Source organism: Phocoena phocoena, chromosome 19 (assembly GCF_963924675.1).
Source record: "Phocoena phocoena chromosome 19, mPhoPho1.1, whole genome shotgun sequence".
Lineage (NCBI taxonomy): Eukaryota > Metazoa > Chordata > Mammalia > Artiodactyla > Phocoenidae > Phocoena > Phocoena phocoena.
This window is the reverse complement of record NC_089237.1, coordinates 25,561,015-25,583,737: the sequence shown is the minus strand read 5'-3', so window position 1 is coordinate 25,583,737 and position 22,723 is coordinate 25,561,015. Positions and strand designations below refer to the sequence as shown.

Genomic DNA, 22,723 nt, shown 5'->3' with positions numbered 1-22,723 from the left:
ACAGCTGCAGTCTACCTTTTACTGATATAAAATGCGGACTGCATGATGCCAGGTACGGTGCTCAGTTATTTACAGGCATTCTCTCATTAAATATTGCTTATTATCACTTGATGTCGGTATTCTATTATCCCCATTCACTGCTGAGAAAAATAGGTTCAGAGAGGGTGAGTGACTTGCCCAAGACCACACAGCCAGCAGGTGGCTGAGACAGGATTCACACGGCTAGCAAAGAAGCAGATCAGGAGCTCAAATTCAATTCTTCTGACGCCAGCCCAGGGCTCCTTCTCTCACGCCTCAGGGCCTCGGTCCCTGCCAGCCCGGCTGAAACCATCAATGACCCTCGGGTAGGCCAGAATCCCTCTTCATCGAAGCCTTAGGTAGCCACAACCGCCAGGAGAAGACGTTTCCTCCCCTGTCCTCCCCACAGAGATCCGGATCGACTGGAGGTGGCGGACTAGAGGACGGGTTCGCAAGACGACTGGCGCGGGGCGAGGCCACACAGCCTGCGGAAGAGGCTCTAGCACCGCCGCTTGTTCCAGGAGCCGAGGCGTGTGGGTGGGGCCGGAGTGCCGGGGTCCCGCCTCCTCCTCTCTCTTTCCCCTCCCTCCCTCGCCTCTAGGTCCCTGGGCCCGCGGACCCGCGGGCAGGCACTACCGGGCTGGACGACCTCGACCCGGCTCCCGGCGAAGCGCCGCGGAGGAGCTGCCCGGCGCGGAGCCCGGGTACGGGCGAGCCCCTGCAACCTTCCCCTCGGCGCTGGGCCGGCGCAGAGCTGGAGCATCCGCGGGGGCCCGGGCACGGAGGACCGACGGCCGGCTGCCCCGCGCCCGTGCCCCGCGCCCAGCTGCAGGGGCGGCGGCGACATGTACGCGCGTGTCGGCCTCCTGCTGCGCGCCCTGCCGCTGCTGCTGTGGGGCGGCCTGGACGCCCAGCTCTCCCAGCGCGTAGGCCAGGAGCTGCGCAGGGAGGCGGAGGTACGCGGTGTGTGGGGGGCGGAGAGGGTCCGAGTGCTGGAGACCCGCCCGAACTTTTGCAGTCAGGCCACCCAGCCGCCCCATCTGAGCTGACCATCGGCGTGACCCTCCCTTGTCCTCCTCACCCTTCGCACTTGCACACAAAGAGCCTGGGGCAGCATTCTCTCCCCTCCCACGCCATCACCCTACCCCACCCCCGAACCCCAAGCCAGGGCTGGAACCACACGGGCAGGCGGATCTGCACTGATTTCCCAGGACAAGGGGAAGGGGCAGCGAAAAGATACGGTAGACATGCAAGAACTGAGGGAGAGGGAACCCCTACACCCCAGTTTAGCGGGGAGCCACTGTCCCTCAACGCCTAGTCTGGGAGACTTAGCAGTTCATTCATCACACGCCCTCCCCAAGTGTCGGACGCTGCGGAGACTCCCAGATTGCTGGCGAGAGCGTACTGCTGTCTGGCCCTGGCCGGGGACACGGGGAATAGCTCTGGCTTCCTGGGCCGGTGCTGCCCCTGACCAGCTGGGGCTAGTGAGCGCCCAAGCTCAGAACTTTCTGCATCTGTAAAATGGGTGAGAGTAGCACACACTCTCTCTCTCCCCGTTTTTTTTTTTTTGGCTGTGCTGTGCGGCTTGTGGGGTTTTAGTTCCCCGACCAGGGTTTGAAGCCATGCCCCCTTGCAGTGAGAGGGCAAAGCCCTAACCACTGGACCGCCAGGGAATTCCCAAGAGTAGCATACTCTTAAGAGTTGCTTCTAAGGAGCTTTAAACAGTGCTTCAGGACTGAACTGGAGAAAAGGGGGTGGGGAAGTGGAGGTGAACCTTAAAGATTTCCCATTTCATTTTCCTCCTTTGGACTCAACTGCTTGGTGTAGGTTGCACAAGGGGAAGTTTTGTGAGGTGGGGTTAGAGGTGAACTTGGGACGTCTACTTTCTAGATATAGGTGATTGTAATAATACACCAGTTCTTCCCCAGAGGAACATCACTGTCTGTGTTCTTACCTCTTCTCTGGATTAGGAACTGGGGTCACCACTATTTTAAGGAGAAGGGAGGCAAATAAGTTTTAAATGACTGAGCCCAGCACTTTGCCCTGAGACTCTTACAGAGCATCATTCCTGCTGTAAAACTGCCAGTTGTGAGCTTCTCAGTATCCCCACTCCCCTCCCCTAGAAGAGAGAGACGTGCTGAATTTAAGAACCCTGCAAAATGAGGAGGACCGCCTCTGAACCACTCTTCCTTCCACCAGCCCCTTCCCATTACTGCTCTGGAGTATTTGGAAATGACCCTGCTTCCACAAGGGGGTCCTCTCTCCAACTCCTTCACTCCCTCCCATCCAAGCACTAGTCTCTTGCTCTGTGCTCTCTGCTTTTGCACATTCGGGAATCACTTTGTTTCTCTGAGTTTAGAGTCTTACAACGTCAAGTGCAGAGTCCTCCTGGCCCCAGGAGAAGGCTTCTGTGTACCAAGCCAAGTCTTGTTAAGAGTTCCATCCCACCTCCCCCCAGGTCCGGGTTCCCAGGCAATTCTTGGCTAGAGAACAGAGACCCTATCTCTGCCGCCCATGCCTGCGGTGGCCCCAGATGGAGAGAATTTCATCTTGGGGTGTGCTTGAGAAATGTAATATCTAGCCAATTAAGTCTCTTTCCATCTATTTAACATAACTGGGGGAAGGGGATTTTTTTACCTCTGAGAGCAGGAACTATTTTAAAAGCATAAAGAACTCTGGAAATGTGTAATGGGGGTGTGTCCCTATATGCATATATATATGCAAATTGTGTGTCTGTGTCGGTATGTCTATATGTGTTTCTGTATATGGTCAGTTGCATGGGCTTCCGTGTCAGGCAGACCTGTGTGCAAACCATCAGTAAATTATTTAACCTCTCTGAGCCTCAGTTTTCTTCTCTGTGTTATGGGGGTTAGTAACGCCTATTTCACAAGATTTGGGTGTGGTTTCATGAGATAACGTATGTGAAATACATTCTAGGTTCAGCACGGTACCTAGTATGTAGAAAGCAGTCTATCAAAGGAAGTTGCTGTCAATGTTGTTCTTGTTATTTTAGAAAACAGAGCTTCAAATTAAAGTCCTGGCTTGGTGACTAGCTCTCCTAGAACAATAATACAGGACAAAGTATGTAAGACAACAATTTTCAGCATTTGACAACAGGACTATAATTCTTAAGAGATGGTGTTGCAGTTACTATGGCTACATTAAAATTACTTCAAAATTCAGTGAAGTAAAAGAACCACGTATTATGTCCATAGATATTGTGGGTTAGAATTTCAAACAGGGCACATCAAGGCAGCTTGTCTCTGCTCTGCAGTGTCTGGGGATGGAACCATCTGAAGGCTGTTTACTCGCCTCTCTGGCAGTTGACACTGGCTGTCAGCTGGGGGCCTCAGTTCTTCTCCATGTGGGCCTATCCACATGGTCTCTGCGTGTGGGCTAGTTTGGCCTGCCTCCAAACATGGTGGTTGGGTCTCCAAGCTGAGAGCTGAGAGAGAGAGAGAGAGAGAAGAGAGTGAGAGTTGCAGAAGTTGTATCTCTTTGTGACTTAGACTAGGAAGTTGCATAACCTCACTTCTGCTGTACTTCACTGTCTGGAGTCACAAACTCCAGGTCAAGGGGTGGGAACACAGACCCCACAGTTGGTGGGAGGAGTGCTGACGTCACATCGTAAGGAGAGCATGAGGATGAGAGATGTTGTGATCATTTAGGGAAATACAACCATCCACAGAAAGGAACCTGCACAAAGTGAGCCCCCTGATCACCCTAGCTCTTTGCTGCGGTTCATTTCCCTGACCGCAGTGCAGGGAGCCAGACCCCAAACAAAGCACAGCAGTCCTGCTGAGCTCATAGACAAAGGTCAAAGTTCAGGAGATGGAAAGAAAGAAATAGTGAAACAGCTGTGGGATCTTAAGCTTGTCTTTTCCCTTTTCCAGTCAGCAGATTCCTCTTCTGTAAAATAAGGGAGTTAAATTTCTTAAATGATTTTTAAGATTCTCTCCGGCACTAACATTCTTTAACTTTGGTATGTTTGTACGCCTTTGCCTCTGTGTGTATGTGTGTACACATTTCATCTACCTATGTCCGTGTCTATCTATCTGGATGTCTCTGTGTGTATTCCTGTGCCCTGCATGCATGGCTCTATGTGTCCCCTGTGTGCGCACAAAGAAATAAAATCTAGGGCTTTCCAGAGTGGGCTTTGCCTTGCAGGGGACTGACTGCTTACAAAGCTGCATTGTGAACAGGTTCATTGTTTGCCCACTTAGGAAAACTAGAGCTGCTCACAACATTAGTGAGCAGGAACAGTCTCCGCTGCTGAGTTGCAAGATTGAGAGTTAATGAATGACATCATCACCCTGGCCCCCCTCCCATTCCCAGCCAGGCCCTATCCTGTTCTTGGGCAACACAGACCGTCCCGAGAGATCTATCTACCATGCATTGCTTGGACTTTCTTTAGCACAACCCGGCGACGTGTCCAGGACCTGCCTTCCACTCAGTAGTCATGCATATCTGCACGGCTATTCTCAGTGTGCCAGTGCAACAGGAAACTGGGTAGTTTGTTTCTCCAGGGAGACACTGGAGCTTCTGTGGAGTATCCACCACCAGGTGCAGTGTCTGTTTCTCATACCACAGATCCATTCCTTTTATTTTGTGTGAGTCAGAAACCCAGAAGCCCGGGCATGGAAGCCTTTCCCAAGAGCTCAGCTCAGTGATTCATAGGGTGCAGACGAGGCTCTGAAGTGTCCCAGAGGACCACAAGTTGATGGAAAAGCAATTGCCAAGCCAGTCTGAAAACCAAGACATCTATTAATAGTAAAAGCTGGATGGTGGAAGCAGGGACATAGAAGGGAGAGATTGTTGGACAACTCCTCCTAAACACAGTCTTGGTTAGGGCATTATTTTGTGCCTTAAACTTCGCCCCACACCCAGTAAGGACCATGGGTCCATACAGTCTGGTTATTTGGCATTAGAAAAAAATACAAGATGGGATCTGGATGGAGACTAGCCAGCTAATGTTTTCCAACTTCCTTAAGGATGGAAAATGAAAGAAGGCATGGGGATTACAGTAAGAGGTATCTAAGTTATACCTAGACAGAACTTTGTGAATATGGGACCAAGGACAAGGGAAAGGAGGAGAAGAGGAAGGGAGTCAGACAGAAGGGAAGGGGAGGTCTTTGCCCAAAATAAAGGAAAGGGGCAGAGCTTGTCCCACTGCCCTGAGAACTTCAGTAGGTTTCAGAAGTCAGAGAGCAAAAGCAATACTTTCTGGAAGCAGATGTTTGTCTTTGTGAAGAACATACTTGGGTGCTATTGAATACCTGTGGCTTGTCAGAGGGCCCCTGTGGATTGTCATGGGAGATGTGATCCTAGTCTCTTTGGAGTCCCCTGCCTGAGCAGGTTCTTCCCTCTGCTCCACCCCTGGGCCTGCTCGTGGAGGAGACAGAAGGGATCCAGCTAGAAACACCCCCAGTTTTACCTTTTTTATATTTGAGGGCCATCTCCCAGTGGTGAGAGAAGCTTGGACCCTGCTCCTTCGGTTTTAAAGCCTCTGAGTCACTTGCTTATTAGGTGTCAGAGGATTTAGATTCAAGTATGAAACACTATACTCCCTTGAGATTTACCTTCCTCATCTTTAAAATGGGAATAACAACACGTGTCCTGCCTATGTTCTTGCAAGGTAATTGTGAAGCTCAAAGAAGGTGAGATACCCCGAAAACTTTACAACAGGCAAGAGCTCACTGAGCTCCTGACTACCAGAAAACATTTTTATTTATGGGACATGGCAAGGCAGAACATCAGCTGCCATCCCCTGCGTCTTGACTTGGCTAACAATGCCACAGGTGTATCAGATGATAAACACAATCACACAGAGTCACTATAGAAAGATTAGAATCATAATGAAACGTAATATGAGAAGTAATAGATCATAGGTGAAGCAACACGGTTTCTGCATGAGCTTGCAATTTTTTCATTCTTGGTTTCATTTTTTGCTGCTGCAATTCTTTGATATGGAGGATGTCACAGCCACTCTGTGGACAGGAGACTGGAAGCTGACCCCTCCTAGACTAATCTACCAAAGGTCCCTTCCAGCAATGAGGCTCTGCGACTATGGAAAAATAACGTTTTTAATGGAGCAACTATCATAAAGCTTTCCCAAAGCTGCTTCTTGCTGGATTGTCACGACACTCCTGTGAGAAACATAAAGCAGTATTCCTACCCCCATTTTATATTTTGGGGCACAGCTTTATATATATATAAAATTATATATATATATAATTATAGCTTTGCCATAGTTCACATAGCTAATCAGTTGCAGAAACAAGGCTACAATAAGAGAAGGAGCTGGAGTAGATCTTAGCTCTAATCCAACCCCACCATTTTATAAAAGAGGAAACTGAGGCCCAGAGAGGCACAGGACTTGCTTAAGGACACACAGTTCACAGCAGCACCAAGAATAAAACTCAAGACACTCAGTCCAGTGCTCTTGCCCTGCCGGGTTAGTGACTCAGAGCTCCGGGATTCATTTTGCTACACCTCATTGCTAGTCTAGCCCTGCTCAGTAATGGCCAGAATTTCCCCTTCCTTCAGGCACTGAATGGGCTGGGCTCTACACACACTCCCAGGACAAGTCAGGACGGATGAAGGACTAGAGCCCCTGGAATTCTGATGCCTCTCAGCTTTCTGGGTCTGGGGAGAACCGTCTTCATTTTCCCCAAACACCACAGCCACCCCCAGGGCTTTGCAGAGGCGACTCCCCAGGGAAGTGGCCCCAGCCCTGACCAAGTGGGTAAGGCAGGTTGGCGCAAGCTTTCAGACCTGAGCAAGGTGAATCACTGCGGGGGGCACAGCCCTCCAGCTTCCTCTCCATGCAGCTCCAGCCCTGGGCTCCATGGGAGAGAGGATGGATGGAGGACAGGGCAGAGAGAAAACCTGATGTTTGAACTGTGAGGCAAAGAGGAGCAGCCTGGGCACGGCTTCCATGAAGGGGGACAGTGGTGATCCCAGGTGGAGCTCAGAGAGCCCCCGAGAGAGCACAGGACACCCTCCCGATCCTGCGTCATCCCCTGGGATCCCTTTGCCACAGTCACCACACTGCCCCACACCCCTGCTCTTTCTCCCAGGCATACGGGCATTTCTCTAACCTTCACAGGGGAAAACAGGCACAGCAAATGGGCAAGCAGAAGAGGGTTAGGGAGGCCTGCAGGAGCAGAGGGCATCTCAACCCTGCCTCCTTGTCACCCCGGGATGTGGGTCTCCCTCCACTCGAACAGAACTTTAGGACACTCGGTATTAAGGGCCCCCTTCCTGTAATTAAAAATGTTTTAAGATATGTGCATAGTAAACATAGAATAAGTATAAGGGAGTTCTTAAGTTCTGATAACCCCCGTTATAGCACTTCGTTGCTTTTATGGAAATATTAAGTGTCAAATTCTTAACATTTCTTTTACTCATTCTTTTGGTGTCTCTTGGCTGGTGTCCTGGATACTTGCATACTCTGCCTTCTGGGAATTCAGCTCTGCCTTGAAACCCACAGGTCAGCCCAGGACTTCCCCTCTGATGGACCCCTGAAAAAAGCCTCCACCCGCATCCTGCCCTCCACCCACCTTGCCTGCCAAAGTCCCAGGCACGGCAGCCCAGCCAGGAAACAGGAGACGCCGCTAGCCAGTTTCCCCCGTCCTCCCCCTCTGTCCAAGGCTTCCAAGTTCCTGAACCGGAGCCAAGTCCCTGATAAGGGCTGGGTGGGTTTGGGGGGAGAGGCACAGGGAGGGCCAGCCTGTTAGCCTGTGACCCAGTCTCTCCCAAGTCACTCACTCAGCAAAACTGCTTCTAAGGAAACAATTCGCTGACTTCCTTTAGAAAGCCACTCTGTCCATCGTCACCAAGGGAGAGGGAGGAGGCATGGAAGAGAACCAGGCACCTGGCTGGGGTGAGGCAAGTCTGAGATAAAGCACCTAGAATAACAGAGGTGTAACTGCCTTGTTCAAAGCACTTCCCGTCTTATAGATGGGGTGCATTCCAAAAGTCTCTTGTTAATTTCCCCACTAAGGTAAATCAACCTGATCAACTGTTTATTGAGCATTTACTATATACCAGACAACTATGCTAGATGTACATTGCTATATTTAATCCTTCTGAGAATCCTGTGGGGTTATTTCTGTTCTCACATTGTGAGTGAAGAAATGGAGGCTCAGAGAGGTTAAGTAGTTTGTCTCTGGCCACCCAGCAGGGTCATGGTTGGGAACAGATTCTTGATTCCAAGACCTGTGGCTATTCTATGATGCCACACTATGTTGAGCAGTAAAGAGTCTTCCAGATTAAGTCCCTAGAACTCCTTTAATCCATTTTGCATCCCCAAATGGTGTACCTATGCAAAGGGAAAGAAGAAAACAATAGTGCTGAAATACTAATAAGTTAGCGCAGGAAAACAATAAAATGGACTTGGAAAGAGTTTGTCTAGAATAAGGGTTCCTTATGGAAAGTGGCTTTATTGAGAAGAGGATGTGGAGGTCTCTGGAGACAGATAATAACGAAATCCACAAAAAGGAGGTGGGATACTTGCAAAGGTTTAGAGGCTTGCCGGTCCTGGCTCTTAGTGTCTGGTTTCATTCCCAACTTGTGCCTTTTCCTTGACGCAGCAGCTATGATTGGAGTTGATCTGAGTTAAGAAATACAGCAAAGAAGAGAACAAGGAAGACAGAAAATCATTTCTGGATAAGTAACACAGCAAGGAGGGGTAAAAATGAAGAGTCGATGTGTGTCTCTAAGAATTCAGCAGCCGAGGTGATTTTTTTAATCCACTGGTGGGGCTTTATGAGTGAGAAGTGCAAGCAGGGAGCTGAGTGCATCATTCCCCTGAAGGGCAGGACTGCTGATAGGGATGGGCAATGAGTCACACACTTCTTTCCACTGGCTTCCAAGAACTATATCCAGCTGATCTGTTGTTGGCCTGGAACTGAGTCCAGGTTCTGACTTTGATGCCAGGACTCTTTCTGCTATAGCTCATAGACCTTGTTGGGAAAAGGGATGAGCCTGGGCGTGATGTATGTGACATGGGCCCTCGGAGACCCAGGGAGGGGAAAGGGTGCCACACCGTGGGAAAGCTGACCTTTCTCTCTCCCCCAGGCATTCCTGGAGAAGTACGGGTATCTCAGTGAACCCGCCCCCAGTAGTCCCGCCTCCACGCGATTCAGCAATGCCATCAGGTAAGACAGAGGGATGTGGAGGACTTGGTGGTGCTGGAGTGCAAAGCTCCGGTCACCTCCTCCCTCCTCTTAGAAGGCTGGTCTCCCACGTGTGCCCAGGGGGTCACACTCCATTGCTCCCTCCCTTGCCCCCAGCATCCTGCTGTCTCCAGGGAAGCTCCCCGCATTCATCCCCACCAGCCAGCCTCGCACTGTGGTCCTTTATCTCAATTCCTCCTAACAGGGAGTTCCAGTGGGTGTCCCAGCTGCCCATGAGCGGGATGCTGGATGCCGCCACGCTGCGCCAGATGACGCAGCCCCGCTGTGGGGTGGCAGATACCGACAGCCAGGTGGCCTGGACCAAGAGAGTCAGTGCCCTATTTACTGGACGTCGGGCCAAAATGAGGCGAAAGAAACGCTTTGCCAGGCAAGGTGAGCACTGTTAAAATCTAGCTGGGCTGGGATTCCCCAGTGTCCTGAAGCCCCATGGCCAGAAAAATACGTCTCATCCTCGGACTGGGCTCTGTGAGTAACCTCGCTCCCCTAGGGTGGGTGAATAGGACCTCTCAACCCAAGGACCATCTTTGTGAACACAGATATTTAAGTCAGAATTATGCCTAAATTGATGAATTTTCTTTTTTTTTTAATTTTTCTTTATTTTTTCATTTAAAAAAATTTATTTATTTCTTTAGTTTTTGGCTGAGTTGGGTCTTCGTTGCTGCGCATGGGCTTTCTCTAGTTGTAGCAAGCAGGAGCTCTCTTTGTTGTGGTGCGTGGGCTTCTCATTGTGGTGGCTTCTCTTGTTGCGGAGCACGGGCTCTAGGCCTGCGGGCTTCAGTAGTTACAGCACGGGGGCTCAGTAGTTGTGTCTCGTGGGCTCTAGAGCATAGGCTCAGTAGTTGTGGTGCACGGGCTTAGTTGTGCCATGACATGTGGGATCTTCCCGGACCAGGGCTCAAACCCATATCCCCTGCACTGGCAGGCGGACTCCTAACCACTGCACCCCAGGGAAGTCCCTAAATTGATAAATTTTCATTGTGCAAGTATTTTCCAGAGCAAACCCCAACAAGCCCACTTAATGCCTTGATCAATTTGCTATGTAGGGCAGTTAAACCATTGCCAACATTTTCCTTTATATTTGACTGAAGTCATTTTCATCAGACTCGATGTTTTTTCAAAAGCATTATTCAACAAAGATGTGATTCATCGATCAGTTTTATTTTGACCACAGCACATTTTTTAACCGCGTTATGGAAATACAATTCACACACCATAAAATTTACTCAAAGCGTACAGCTCAGTGATTCTTAGTATATTCACAGCATTGTGTGACCATCAGCACAATCTAATTCCAGAACGTTTTCATCACCTCAAGAAGAAACCCCATGCCCCAAATGAAACAGTCACTCCCACTCTCCCTCTTCCCAGCCCCAGGCAACCACTAATCAATCTCCTCTCTGACTCTGCAGATTTGCTTACTCTAGACATTTTCACACGACAGTTTCTGCCATTGTGATTTTCCTTGTGTAGTTTTGGGTTTTTCCTTCCCTTCCCCTCCTCCGCTTCCTCCTTCTTTGTCCAAATCCAATCTTCCAGGATCAGATGTTACAGATCTATGATTTATGAAGGAGATTTGATTCTTCTGTCAGTTCTTCATCAATAACAAGTTTAACTGTGTGTGATTTTTTTAAATTAATTTATTTTATTTTTATTTATTTTTGGCTGCATTGGGTCTTTGTTGCTGCACGCGGGCTTTCTCTAGTTGCGGCCAGCAGGGGCTACTCTTCGTTGCGGTGCACGGGCTTCTCATTACAGTGGCTTCTCTTGCTGCGGAGCACGGGCTCTAGGCACGTGGGCTTCAGTAGTTGCAGCACGTGGGCTCAGTAGTTGTGGCTCACGGGCTCTAGAGCGCAGGTTCAGTAGTTGTGGCCCATGGGCTTAGTTGCTCCGCGGCATGTGGGATCTTCCCAGACCAGGGATCGAACCTGTGTCCCCTGCATTGGCAGGTGGATTCTTAACCACTGCACCACCAGGGAAGCCCTAACTGTGTGTAATTTTAACATCTTGTTTGTACTAAGTCTAGTTTTCTCTGCTCAGTTTTCACGGTTTTCAAGATTCCTAACAAGATGGGGTTGCTCAGTCAGGTTCTCATCTCATTCATTTTACTGTGAGCGCTTAGGGCCATTGCCTCTTTTAATTTGCATTAACTACTCTGACAATACCCATTATGAACAGAACAAGTGGCACACTGTTTTTATTTCTTAGCTAATTCGTAAGGAAATTGTGACCTGTTCCCCTCAGCTGTTGGAGGATGTCTGTTTCCAGGTACTTGCCAATCCAGTTCCACTGTGTCTACACATCCAGCCACTCTGGGTCCCCAGTACTGTCTGACCGCATTCTGGTAAAACAAGGAGGAGCGATGGGGTCCAGACTCTGGGCTCAAGATGTCCTTGGTGTCAACATGTTCTGCATCCCCCAGTGTTTCTGGATGGCAGAGGGGAAGGACAAGGTAGAATGGAGGATCGGTGTGAACTGGAGCAGCGTCCCTGGATCCAGAGCTCTGAGTTTAGCTGTGTGACCTGGGCCATGTCACTTTGCTCTGTTTCCTCATCGGAAACAGCTTGTTCAGGTTGCAAAGGAGAGGCGCTGATTACTAAGGGGAAGGGCTTGTTGTGAGAATATGGTGGAAAATGGGGCAGCCCCGGATAGTCTCCATAGCGACACTTCCAGCCTAGAGTCGGTGTCCCAGAGAATTGAGACGATGCTTCCTGGGCACTCAGGACATGACCTGAGCATGAGGGATGCTTCCTCCAGGCAGCCTCTCTTCTTCTCATGCCCTAAGGGAGGAACTGATGGAGTCCGTTTGTCACTATCCAATTTAGAGCATCCCTTTTGGACAGAAATCCATGCTAAGGCACCTCCCTCTCCATCTCATTATCTGACACTGACCCCTGGTCCAGACAGCAGTAGCCAGACTAGACAGAGAATTTCTCTCTTATTCACGGCATGAACCACAGCAGCTTGAATTCTTTACCTCCTGGGTGGGAAGACATTCCCTAGAAAAGAGCTGTGAGCATGGCAGGCACCAAGCACTTCCTATGCCTTAGGAAAGAAAATGTAATAATAACAGTTAATACACACTGAGCCTTTATGGTCATGCCAAGCATGGTTCTGAATGGATCAACTCACTTAATCCAATAACAACCCAATGAGATGGGTACCATTATTATCCTCATTTACAGATGGGGAAAATGAGGGACAGACAGCTTGAGCAACTTTCCCAGGGCCACATGGCCAGAGTGTGGCCAAGCCTTCTTTTCACTGGGAGGACTGTGTGATTGCCGGATGTGAAAAAACCCAGAAGGTGGGTAGGGGCTTAAAACGTGATGTGGATTTCTAGGCCAGTGACTTTCCATTATGTGGGTAAATGCTATGCCGATGAAATTGGGTTCCAGGTTTGCCAGATAAAATACAGGATGCCCAGTTAAATTTGAATTTCAGATGAACAACTTAACTGTTCTGTTTTCACACACTTATACTACAAAAAGTATTTGTTGTTTATCTGAAGCTCACATTGGACTAGGCGTTCTATGTTTTCATTTGCTAAAGCTGGCAGCCTCATTCCAAGTACCAGCTCCAGACTCTGTGCCTGCAGGGCTGATCTTCAATGTCCCTGCTCCCTCACACAGCTGGTGGAGGTGGGGAGCCCCGGGGCGGGGAGGGGGGGTATATCTGGATGGAAAACGAAGGAGCAGGGATATTTATTGAGGAAAACGAAGGAGCAGGGATATTTATTGAGCACCCACCACGTGCCAGGCAGCTTTGTGCTGTCTTTTCATTTGCTATTTCACTTTTACCAGGAGGTGAGTCTTACCAACCCCACTTTGCAAGTAAGGAAACTGAGGCTTGGAGAGAGTCTATAATTTGATACGCGAGGTTGTAAGCAAAGGGGCTGGGATTTCAACCCACGTTCTCTCCACAGTATCAGTTGCCTGTTGGGAGTCAGGATTCCAGGGTCCCCCCCACCACCCCAGGCAAGGAGTCTAGCTCTCTGCCCTTCCCCATCTCCTTTTCCTTCCCTCTTCCCTTTTGAATTTTGGAGCAAGGGTGTGGTGGGTGCAGTGCCAGGTGCTGCTGTGGCCTGAGGGTTGCCATGGAAACCAGCCCTGCCTGGTCGGGAGTTTGGGATGGGGGCCTGAAGTGGCCAGCCTGCTCCAAGGACACAGACCTACAAGAAGACAGGGACGAGGGCTCAGGCTGCTGCCCAGGCGGTTCCTTTCTCACCAGCAGCCCCACCAAGGACCCCCCCATCCAGCTCTACCCTCAAAGAAAATTAGTCTCTCAATACCAGTCCTATCTGTCCTCCCTAGCCTCCCCACTTCTTGCCCATGGAGTGAGGGGCCTCCCTAGCTGCAAAGAGGCAGAAGGAGCTGCCTTACACTTTTCTAGAAGCTTGAAGGTTTTGGGGGGTGGGTGGGGGAGAATCTGAGAATTGGTCACCCATAGCAGGGTGTGAAAGAGCCCAGCGCCAGCCTGCCCTGTGCCTGGTGAAACTTACGATTCAATGAGAAGTGTTATTGGTACCTCCGGAACCCTCAGGCTGCGTCTCTGGCCTTCCTCCAGGCTTTCCTCCTCTGCCTTCCTTAGAATCCTTCCCTTTTCCCTCCCTGAGGGTTGGTCACTGGCTGGGAGGGGTTGGGTGGCTGCCAGGCCCAAAGGGGTGAGAGAAGGGACACGCCCAACCCCACTTCCTGGAGGATGGAGGGGGAGGGAAAGTGTGCTCAGCTCTTCTGCCAGCTGGAGAATTCAGGAGAATTTCATCTTGTGCAGAGCCCCTGCTTTGACCCAGAGGAGGGATGTTTAGGCAAATTTATAAGCCTTGAGTCTTAGCAAACGGGCCTGCTTATCTGTGTGGTACAGTGGCCGGTGCACTGGATTTGGTGTCAGGGCCTGGGCTCAGGGCCTAGCCCCGCCACTCACTCGTTCTGAGGCCCTTCCTCCTGGCCTCAATTTCAGCAAACTAGAGCAGAGAGATGGATAAGGCGATGGCCAAACGTCCGTGATGTCGCTCCTCCTGCCTGGTTCAGGCAAGGGTACTCCCAGGACAAAAAGGCAGGAGATCTGAACCTTCACCTGCCCCCCAAGGGGAGAGGGGACCCTGTCCTCTGGCCTGGCCTCCTAGCACAGCCGGGCCTGCCCTGCCCACTCATCACCCATGCTGCAGGGACTCTGGTCCATTTGGGAAACTGAGACCCAAAGGCAGCATGATTCTCGGCTGCTCACGGGAGTCCTGCCTCCAGAGCTGTAAGTCTTCCACAGTTTCAGCCCCTGAGCTTGCAGGGCTCAGAAATAGCCCACGAAGGGCTTCCCTGGTGGCGCAGTGGTTGAGAGTCCGCCTGGCGATGCAGGGGACGCGGGTTCGTGCCCCGTTCCGGGAAGATCCCACATGAAAAAGAAATAGCCCACGAAAAACTCTGGGATCTGGACCTTCTGAGCACCCTGGTCCTGGGTGCAAGGCGAGCTGCAGAGGGACACGGTTGACCTGGGGCTCGGGCAAGAGGCCAGAGTCTCAGGCCACAGGGAGGAACTGCAGTTTGAGGCAAAGGAATAGGAACTCTTAACTAAGTGGAGATGGAAAAATCTCTCTCGGTCAGTGACAAACACACCCTTTGTTCTTATTTGTTTTCACCTCAGAGCTCTGCAGAGTCCCTGAGGAAGTGAGGGGGAGGGCCAGGGGTCAGAGAAGGACCTCGAATAAATGGGCCTTGTGGTCTCTGGTCAGCAGCAGGCCCAGGGCACGGGAAAGGGAGCTGGCAGGAGGCTGTGAGGGGTGGAGAGGAGGAAGGGGGAGAGGGCAGTCATGGCTGTGGCCCCCGTGGCTCCACCCCGACACGGTAGACAGGGGCTGGGATTCGCTGCCAGCCAGAGACGCATCAGGGTTTTCAAGCTCAGCCCAGATTGTAGGGAAGATGGCCCCAGACCCGAGACTCCTTCAGGTTGGGGACTCCTCCTGGGTAGAGGCTGCTCATCCCCTGTCATACTGAGATCTCCCCAGGTCGAGCCACTGGAGCAGGGACCGTGCAGGACAAGCGTAGTCTTGTCAGTCTGAGAGCAGTGTCTCCACAGCCAAACAGGGGGCTTCCCATTTGGGCTGTGGTTCCTCCATCACATCAGGGACTTCCTGGAGGAGGACCTATCTCCTCATCAAAAGGGTCCGCAGGGAGCAGCCCCAGGCTCTGCAGCAGGTGTGACTGATGTGGCCTCTCTGGGTGGCAGGCAACAAATGGTACAAGCGGCATCTCTCCTACCGCCTGGTGAACTGGCCCCAGCACCTGCCTGAGCCGGCAGTTCGGGGGGCCGTGCGCGCCGCCTTCCAGCTGTGGAGCAACGTCTCGGCGCTGGAGTTCTGGGAGGCCCCGGCCACAGGCCCCGCTGACATCCGCCTCACCTTCTTCCAAGGGGACCACAACGACGGGCTGAGCAACGCCTTCGATGGCCCAGGTGCTGACACAGAGCCTCTCTCCCACACAGCAGGAGGGAAACCCAACTAGGAGAGGCAGTCTGGGGAGGGCAGTAGAGACTTCACTCCCTCTTTGGCCTTGGCCAAGCTGCAGCCCCCTCTGAAGAACCTTCAGTCTTCCCATCTGTAGAATGGGAACAGTGGTCCCTGCCCTATTAGGTGCCTCATGGCTGAAGGGATGGTCACATGAGGTTCTCCATGGAAAGTGCTTTGCAAACTCTAAAGAGTATTATGTCTTTTGGGAGAACCTTCTGGGGTCCTGTCACCCATCCCCTGCCTCTAGTCAGGCCTGTGCCTCTCTTGTTCTCCAGGAGTGAATGTTCTCCAGACCAAGGCTCTAAAAACATCCAGAGGCCACCACAACCCCACTCCCACCCTCCCACCACCCACTGCACAGTCACTGCCACAGGGCAAGAGGCCTTCTACCCTCTCCCTGCCACCTGCTTCACACACCCACAGCCCAGACGGTCTGCCCCCGACCTAAAGGCTTACGGCTGCAATGTAAACCGCTCTCCTCCCCTTCTGCCCAACACTAGCCTTCACAACCTGAATGCAGGCCATCTGTGCATCTCCTCCCCACTAGTGAGGCGAGGAGACCTGATCAGACCCCTTCAGGGTGGGGACTTAAGCCCTTGTGTCGCCTGGGTACTTGGGCCCAACCTCCCCCGCACTCTCCTGCTTTCCATCAAGCCCACTCAGAGCAAAGCCCACTTCCAAGCCCTGCTGCTGAGACCCAGGGTAGGACTGGGAGAGATTTAGGCTCTTCAGGAATCCACATGTAGTACACACACGTGCTTGCATGTAACTCACTTCACCCACGATATCTCCATGAGACATTGATATCCATACCCAGGTCCCCAGGTGGAGTCTGGTCACTAAGACGGCACTGGACTGGGAGTCAGCTCTCTGATTTGAGAGAGGTGTTTTGTCTGAGTTCATGTCTTCTCCCTTCGAAACCTGCCCATCTGTCTCCCAGGATTATTGTGAGGGTTAAGCAGAAAGGGCTTACATGGCTCGAAACAGCTTGGGGCATGTTCAAAATTAGAAGCATGTATTCCTCCTACAAATGGCCGGCTCTCCACGCCCCAGGAGGCTCCCTTTAAAGGCAGCCTCCCAACCTTTGTCAGTCCCCTCTGGCCTGGGCTCCAAGAAGGCAACGCCAGAAGGACCTTCAGTGGGCTTCTAGGCCAGCATCATTGCAGTGCTGTCTGCCGACTCCTGCGGAAAGTGAATTGTGAGGGGGTAGGACCCTAGAAACTGCAGAATTGCATCTGGGGCCCACTACCAGCTTGAGAATCACTGATCCAGCCCATCTCCCTCTGCTCACTCCTCTTACAAGCAGGGAAGCAGGGGAGTAGAGACCCACACAGGACCCTGGCAGAGGGAAGGCAAGAGTGAAAGAACGCAAGAATAGAGACTTTTTTTTTTTTTTTTTCGCCCCACTGCGTGGCATGCGGGATCTTAGTTTCCTGACCAGGAATCCAACCCGTGCCCCCTGCAGTAGAAGTGCAGAGTCCTAACCACAGGACCGCCAGGGAAGTCCCCTACATACGCTTCTCTCTCTCTCCTTTTTTTTTATTATAAATTTATTTATTTTTGACTGAGTTGGGTCTTCGTTGCTGCACGCAGGTTTTCTCTAGTTGCGGCGAGCGGGGCCTACTCTTCGTTGCCGTGCGCGGGCTTCTTACTGCAGTGGCTTCTCTTGTTGCAGAGCACGGGTTCTAGGCACGCAGGCTTCAGTAGTTGTGGTGTGCGGGCTCAGTAGCTCTGGCTCGCTGGCTCTAGAGCTCAGGCTCAGTAGTTGTGGCGCACGGCCTTAGTTGCTCCGCGGCACGTGGAATCTTCCTGGACCAGGGCTCGAACCCATGTCCCCTGCATTGGCAGGCAGATTCTTAACCACTGTGCCACCAGGGAAGTCCCCCCTATATGTACTTATTAATAAATAAGCTATACCTACCCATAAATACACTCAGCACCCAGATCAAGAAACAACATTACCAACACCCCAGAAGTCTCATTAAGCCCCCTTCGGGGGTAATCACTGTCCCTACTCCTAGATCTCTTCGAAAGTAAGTAACGGTCATTACCTGCGGTAGACACTAAGTATTACATGTAACATACACAAGTACACACATCCCTTTTTAATACTCAGAACAACCCCGTGAGGAGCAACTCCCTTATCAACATGCCCATTTTTCAGATCTAAAATCTAAAAGCTAAGACACAGAGAGGTTAAGCTATCTGTCCAAGGTCACACAGCTAGTAAGGGGATAAAACCGGGATTGGAAGCTAGGCAGTTTGGCCCCGTGCTCTTTGTACACCACGCTCCCTCTTAGGCTTCCAGGCCCCATAGCCTAGTCATCTGTTCATTGCTCCACACTTCAGCTTCTGCCAGACTTAATTAGGAGGGAAATTACTCATCAAAACCGCAGCCATACACACGCCAATGGCATTTGCGCCGGGCGGTGGGAAGTTGGGGGGTGTCGCGGGCGGCGGCTCCGCCTGACCTCCTCGCCGCCTGTAGGCGGCGCCCTGGCGCACGCCTTCCTCCCCCGCCGCGGCGAAGCGCACTTCGACCGCGACGAGCGCTGGTCCCTGAGCCGCCGCCGCGGGCGCAACCTGTTCGTGGTGCTGGCGCATGAGATCGGCCACACGCTCGGCCTGACCCACTCGGCCGCGCCGCGCGCGCTCATGGCGCCCTACTACAAGAGGCTGGGCCGCGACGCGCTGCTCAGCTGGGACGACGTGCTGGCCGTGCAGAGCCTGTATGGTGAGCCCCCGGCGCGCTCGCCACTGCGCTCTCCCCTGTCCCCTGCGCCCCGGGATCCCCAGGGCTCGGACACCGGCTCTTCACATAGGATCCCCCATCCTAAGCGCAGGAAGCTGGCCTCCCCATCACAGGTCCTTCACGATGCTGAAGCTTCGGGCTCCCCTCAAATCTTGAGGAACCTCATCTGCCGTGCTTCACCCGCATGCCTGGCCTCTATCATCCCAACCAATTCCTGGGCACAGCCCTCCTCTGCGTTCCAGCTGCTGATTCCTGCCCAACCAGGGCCGCGCAATTCCTCTCATATCCCTGCCCCATCATCCAGACCCAGTCCTCGGTCCCACCCAGACCCCAGAGCCCTCATTCCTGCTCCCAGCTCCAGTGGCTCTCCCCCAACATTTCCCTCTCCGTGAGCTGATGCCCACTTTTCCCCCAAGCCTGGGCCTCTGCCTGGCGGTGGACTTAGACAAGGTCTTCTCCCGCAGAATGAACTGACTGCTGCTTCCCAGAGATTTATCTGGACCCCAGCCCAGGGCTGTGACCCTGAGTACCTGGTGTGGTGGGCAGGGCCAGGATCCCTAGGATCAAGAACCATTCCATCGGGGTTAGCAGTTGCTTTTGGGCAAAGCACTTCCCCTTTTAGAGCCCTCGGTTTTATCTTCTGGGGGGAAAAAAAAGGTGGGGGGGATAATAACTGAGGCCCTGCTTACCTCCCAGGGCTGTTGTTCTGGTGGATATGAACATGCTTTGTAGTCTAAGAGACCTACACAAAGGTAATAATAATAGCTGCTATTTCACGAGTGTCTACCATGGGCCAGACACTTAACACACCCATGAGGTATCTTTTTATCCACAAATGAGGAGAATGGGGCTCAGAGACGTTAGATAACTTGTCCAAGGTCACCCAGCTAGGAAGGTACAGACCAGGATTCAGGAGCTGGTGCCGAATTCTAATGCCTCGTTCTCATAAGTGAAGTATAGTGACGTCATTATTATAACTGCTGTAATTATCACAGCCCAGGCCCCTGAACTCTGCCCTCATGCCATCTGCATTGTCCAGGACTCAGGGAAGAGGACCCTCTGCCCTTTTTAGTTCCAAACCCTCGTTTGGTTCCCCCACTCCGATTTTACCCTTTTCCAGACTGTTCGGCAGGAAAGAGGACTTCTGAGTTTGGTGTTATGGTTATAACACCAACAACCAAGGACAATTCTTAACCCCCCACCCCTGCCCTCCTTCCCTGCCCCTCATGTCAGATAATGAAATGAACCAAGGGGGAGGTCTCGAGCACTCAACACACCCCCAACCAGTGTGCATTCTCTCCCACTTCCCTCCTTCCCTGTGAAGGGAAGCCCCAGGGCGGCTCAGGGGCCATCCAGCTCCCCGGAAAGCTGTTAACGGACTTTGAGGCCTGGGACCCCCACAGACTCCAAGGAAGGCGCCCCGAAACCCGAGGTCCTAAATATTGCCACTCTTCCTTCGATGCAATCACTGTAGGTAAGATGGTCCCGCTGGTCCCTTGCTTCCTTCTTCCCTCCTCCTCCTCCACATCTCCAGGGATCTCCGGAGCTGGAGTACAAGGTTGGGGGATGAATTATAAAATCCAGAAATCCCAAGTCACAAGCATTCTGCAGGGTAGCAAGCCCACGTCAAGCAAAACGCTGCTTCCTCCTGCACTTTCCCCTCTGCCCCAGCTGTGCGTGCTGTATCCTCTCTGCTGCATCTTCTCTCATCAGTTTGGGAAGCTGGGTTCTAGGGAAGCACCTTCCCTGGAAAGGAGGCAGGAGGCTGATAGTCACTCCTCAACTTTCTCTTGTCTCTGGGCAGATGGGCAACATCGACTGTACATATTTCAAGGGAACCAGTTCTGGGAGGTGACAGCTGATGGCAACGTCTCAGAGCCCCACCCACTACAGAAAAGGTGGGCAGGGCTGCCCCCCCATATTGAGGCTGCCGCGGTGTCATTGGAGGATGGAGACTTCTACTTCTTCAAAGGTACCAGCCCTGGGGCAGATGAGAAAATTGAAGCCTAGAGAGGGGAGGAGTCTGCCCAAGGTCAAAAGAGGGGAGGCGTCTCAATTCCATTCTGAACCTGTGGCCCCAGAATCTCTCCCAGGAGATTCCTTTAGTGATGGATTGGGGGGCACAGGTGTCACGGTTGTCCCAGAGAGAGAGCGGGTGGGAGAGTTTCAGAGAAGAGTCTAGAGGGAAGCAGAGGATGGCTCTGAGCTCTGCAATACAGCAGAAGGACAAACCTTCCTTGGAATCCTGGCTGTGTGAGTCTGGGCCTGTCACTTAACTCTTGGAGCTTGAATTTGTTGAACGGGGAAAATAATCCCTCAGGTTTGTTGGGGAAGGAGGATTAAAAGAACATAATGTCTGAGGAATGTGCAGTATGAGAAAATTGTGTTCATTCATTGATTCAACAAATATTGAGTGCCTTCTACAAACTCGGCTGGAGGTGTTGGGATACAGTAGTGATCGAAACAAAATTCCCTGCCCTCACCGAACTGTTGGTAGTAATGGCCGTGGAGAAAGCCCCTGGACTTCCCTGAAGTCTACCACTCACCTGGGAGGGCGCGTGCTTCCCGCCTGGGTTGGGGAGGTTCCTTCAGAGCAACCTGCCCTCTGCGGACACCTGCTGGAAGTGGAGGCTACAAGAGTCCCTCCTCTACTGTTTACAACTGATCTATTTTGATTATCACAAATACTGACCACCTTGGACTCCAACATGAAGGGGAGTAGGAATATGGGGGGACAGAGGTGGGGTAGAGGACCAAAGGGCGAGCGCACCAACTCACGCTGGCTCTGCCGATGTCCTACAGGGAGTCGATGCTGGAGGTTCCAGGGCCCCAAGCCAGTGTGGGGCTCCCCACAGCTGTGCCGGGCAGGGGGCCTGCCCCCCCACCCGGATGCTGCCCTCTACTTCCCTCCTCTGAGTCGCCTCATCCTCTTCAAGGGCGCCCGCTACTATGTGCTGGCCCGAGGGGGGCTGCAGGTGGAGCCCTACTACCCCCGAGGCCTGCAGGACTGGGGTGGCGTCCCTGAGGAGGTCAGCGGCGCTCTGCCCAGGCCCGACGGCTCCATCATCTTCTTCAGAGACGACCGCTACTGGCGCCTCGACCAGGCCAGACTTCGAGCAACACCCTCGGGCCGCTGGGCCACAGAGCTGCCCTGGATGGGCTGCTGGCACGCCAACTCGGGGGGCACCCTGTTCTGAAGATGCCCCCACCTCTTAGTGAATTGCTGGCGCGCTCTCGTGGCCAACGTGTATCCCCAGCCCCAAGGGCAGACCCTGTCTGGAAGCCTCGGAGCCTCCCTGCAGAAGTCCAGGCAGGAAAGTTCATCTGCGTTTGTTCCCTGGAGAATGTCTTTGTGCTGTCAAGACATTGATCTTTGTGGGATCAATTCAACGAGAAGCCGAAAAGGATCCCAGACCCCACGGCCCTTTCCCCAAAGACTCATTCCTCCCCAGGCCTTGGGGATTTTGTTTCTTTCCCTAAAGGTGCAGTTCCTGTCCATGAGGCCACAGCACTGGGCAACCAGGAAGGATGCAAAACTCAATGGAGAAGTTGGGACTGCTTTGCAAGACTGTCCCTTCCCCTCAGGGCCTCCTGGCTCAGTCCTTGGAGGATTTTGTCTTATTTAATCAGAGGCCCCACCCCCAGGAAGTGGATTGAGTACAAGGGTCTCCAACCTCAGGGGTGTCAGGACCCAGAACAAGAAGGAGACCGATGCAGGCCTGCTGGGCCCTGTTTCTTTCAGCGGTTGGGGGGAAGGCTGGAATAAAGAGGTGCTCCCAGCTGGTGGGCCTGGAGGGGGGAAGCAGCCTTCCTTGGACACGTTTCCAGTAAGAGCAGGTGGGTACGGATGCTAGGCAGGCTGCAACCATGTTCTTCCCGTCAAAGCCGGGACCAGTGAGTTGTGCGTGTGTGTAGTTGTGATAGGGAGAGGGGCCCTGCCTCTCTCCTCAAAGATCAAAATATCCTTCGTCCACCTCATCCCCCAGGCCAGATGAAGGACCCTGTGTGGCAGGAGGAAGACAGGGGCCTCTCTGGAGGTCTGCACAGCTGCAGTCGCTGGGGGCTCTGCAGGCCTGGAGAGCTTTGTGCTCACAATGGCCCCATTCTCCTGGCCACACACGAAGCATTCCAGGAGCTCCCGCTGGCCGGCCGAGAATAGCTGGGATTCCTGGAGAAGGACCCAGCTCTCTGGCCTCCCAGTCTTCTGTCTCAGCGGCTTCTGGGGCTGGTTCTCTAGTCCTGCCCCCTGCACACCTG

The 22,723-nt window shown here is 52.5% G+C and overlaps 1 protein-coding gene across 1 annotated transcript; it reads left to right on the top strand.

Moving 5' to 3' along the window:
- The first annotated feature begins 863 nt into the window (after window positions 1-863).
- On the top strand, window positions 864-21,663 carry MMP28 (matrix metallopeptidase 28). Its single transcript, XM_065897518.1, has 8 exons — window positions 864-974; window positions 9,100-9,179; window positions 9,403-9,590; window positions 15,435-15,659; window positions 18,203-18,448; window positions 19,791-19,940; window positions 20,271-20,438; window positions 21,269-21,663. The coding sequence occupies exons 1-8, from the start codon at window positions 864-866 to the stop codon at window positions 21,661-21,663; spliced, it is 1,563 nt and encodes a 520-aa protein (XP_065753590.1).
- The last annotated feature ends 1,060 nt before the right edge of the window (window positions 21,664-22,723 follow it).

Bases quoted from the DNA above. Each gene is read 5' to 3' on its own strand.
- MMP28 (XM_065897518.1), top strand. From the start codon at position 864: ATGTACGCGCGTGTCGGCCTCCTGCTGCGCGCCCTGCCGCTGCTGCTG. The intron at 9,591-15,434 runs GTGAGCACTGTT...TCTGGGTGGCAG, and splicing joins GAAACGCTTTGCCAGGCAAG to GCAACAAATGGTACAAGCGG. The intron at 18,449-19,790 runs GTGAGCCCCCGG...TTCCCTGTGAAG, and splicing joins GGCCGTGCAGAGCCTGTATG to GGAAGCCCCAGGGCGGCTCA.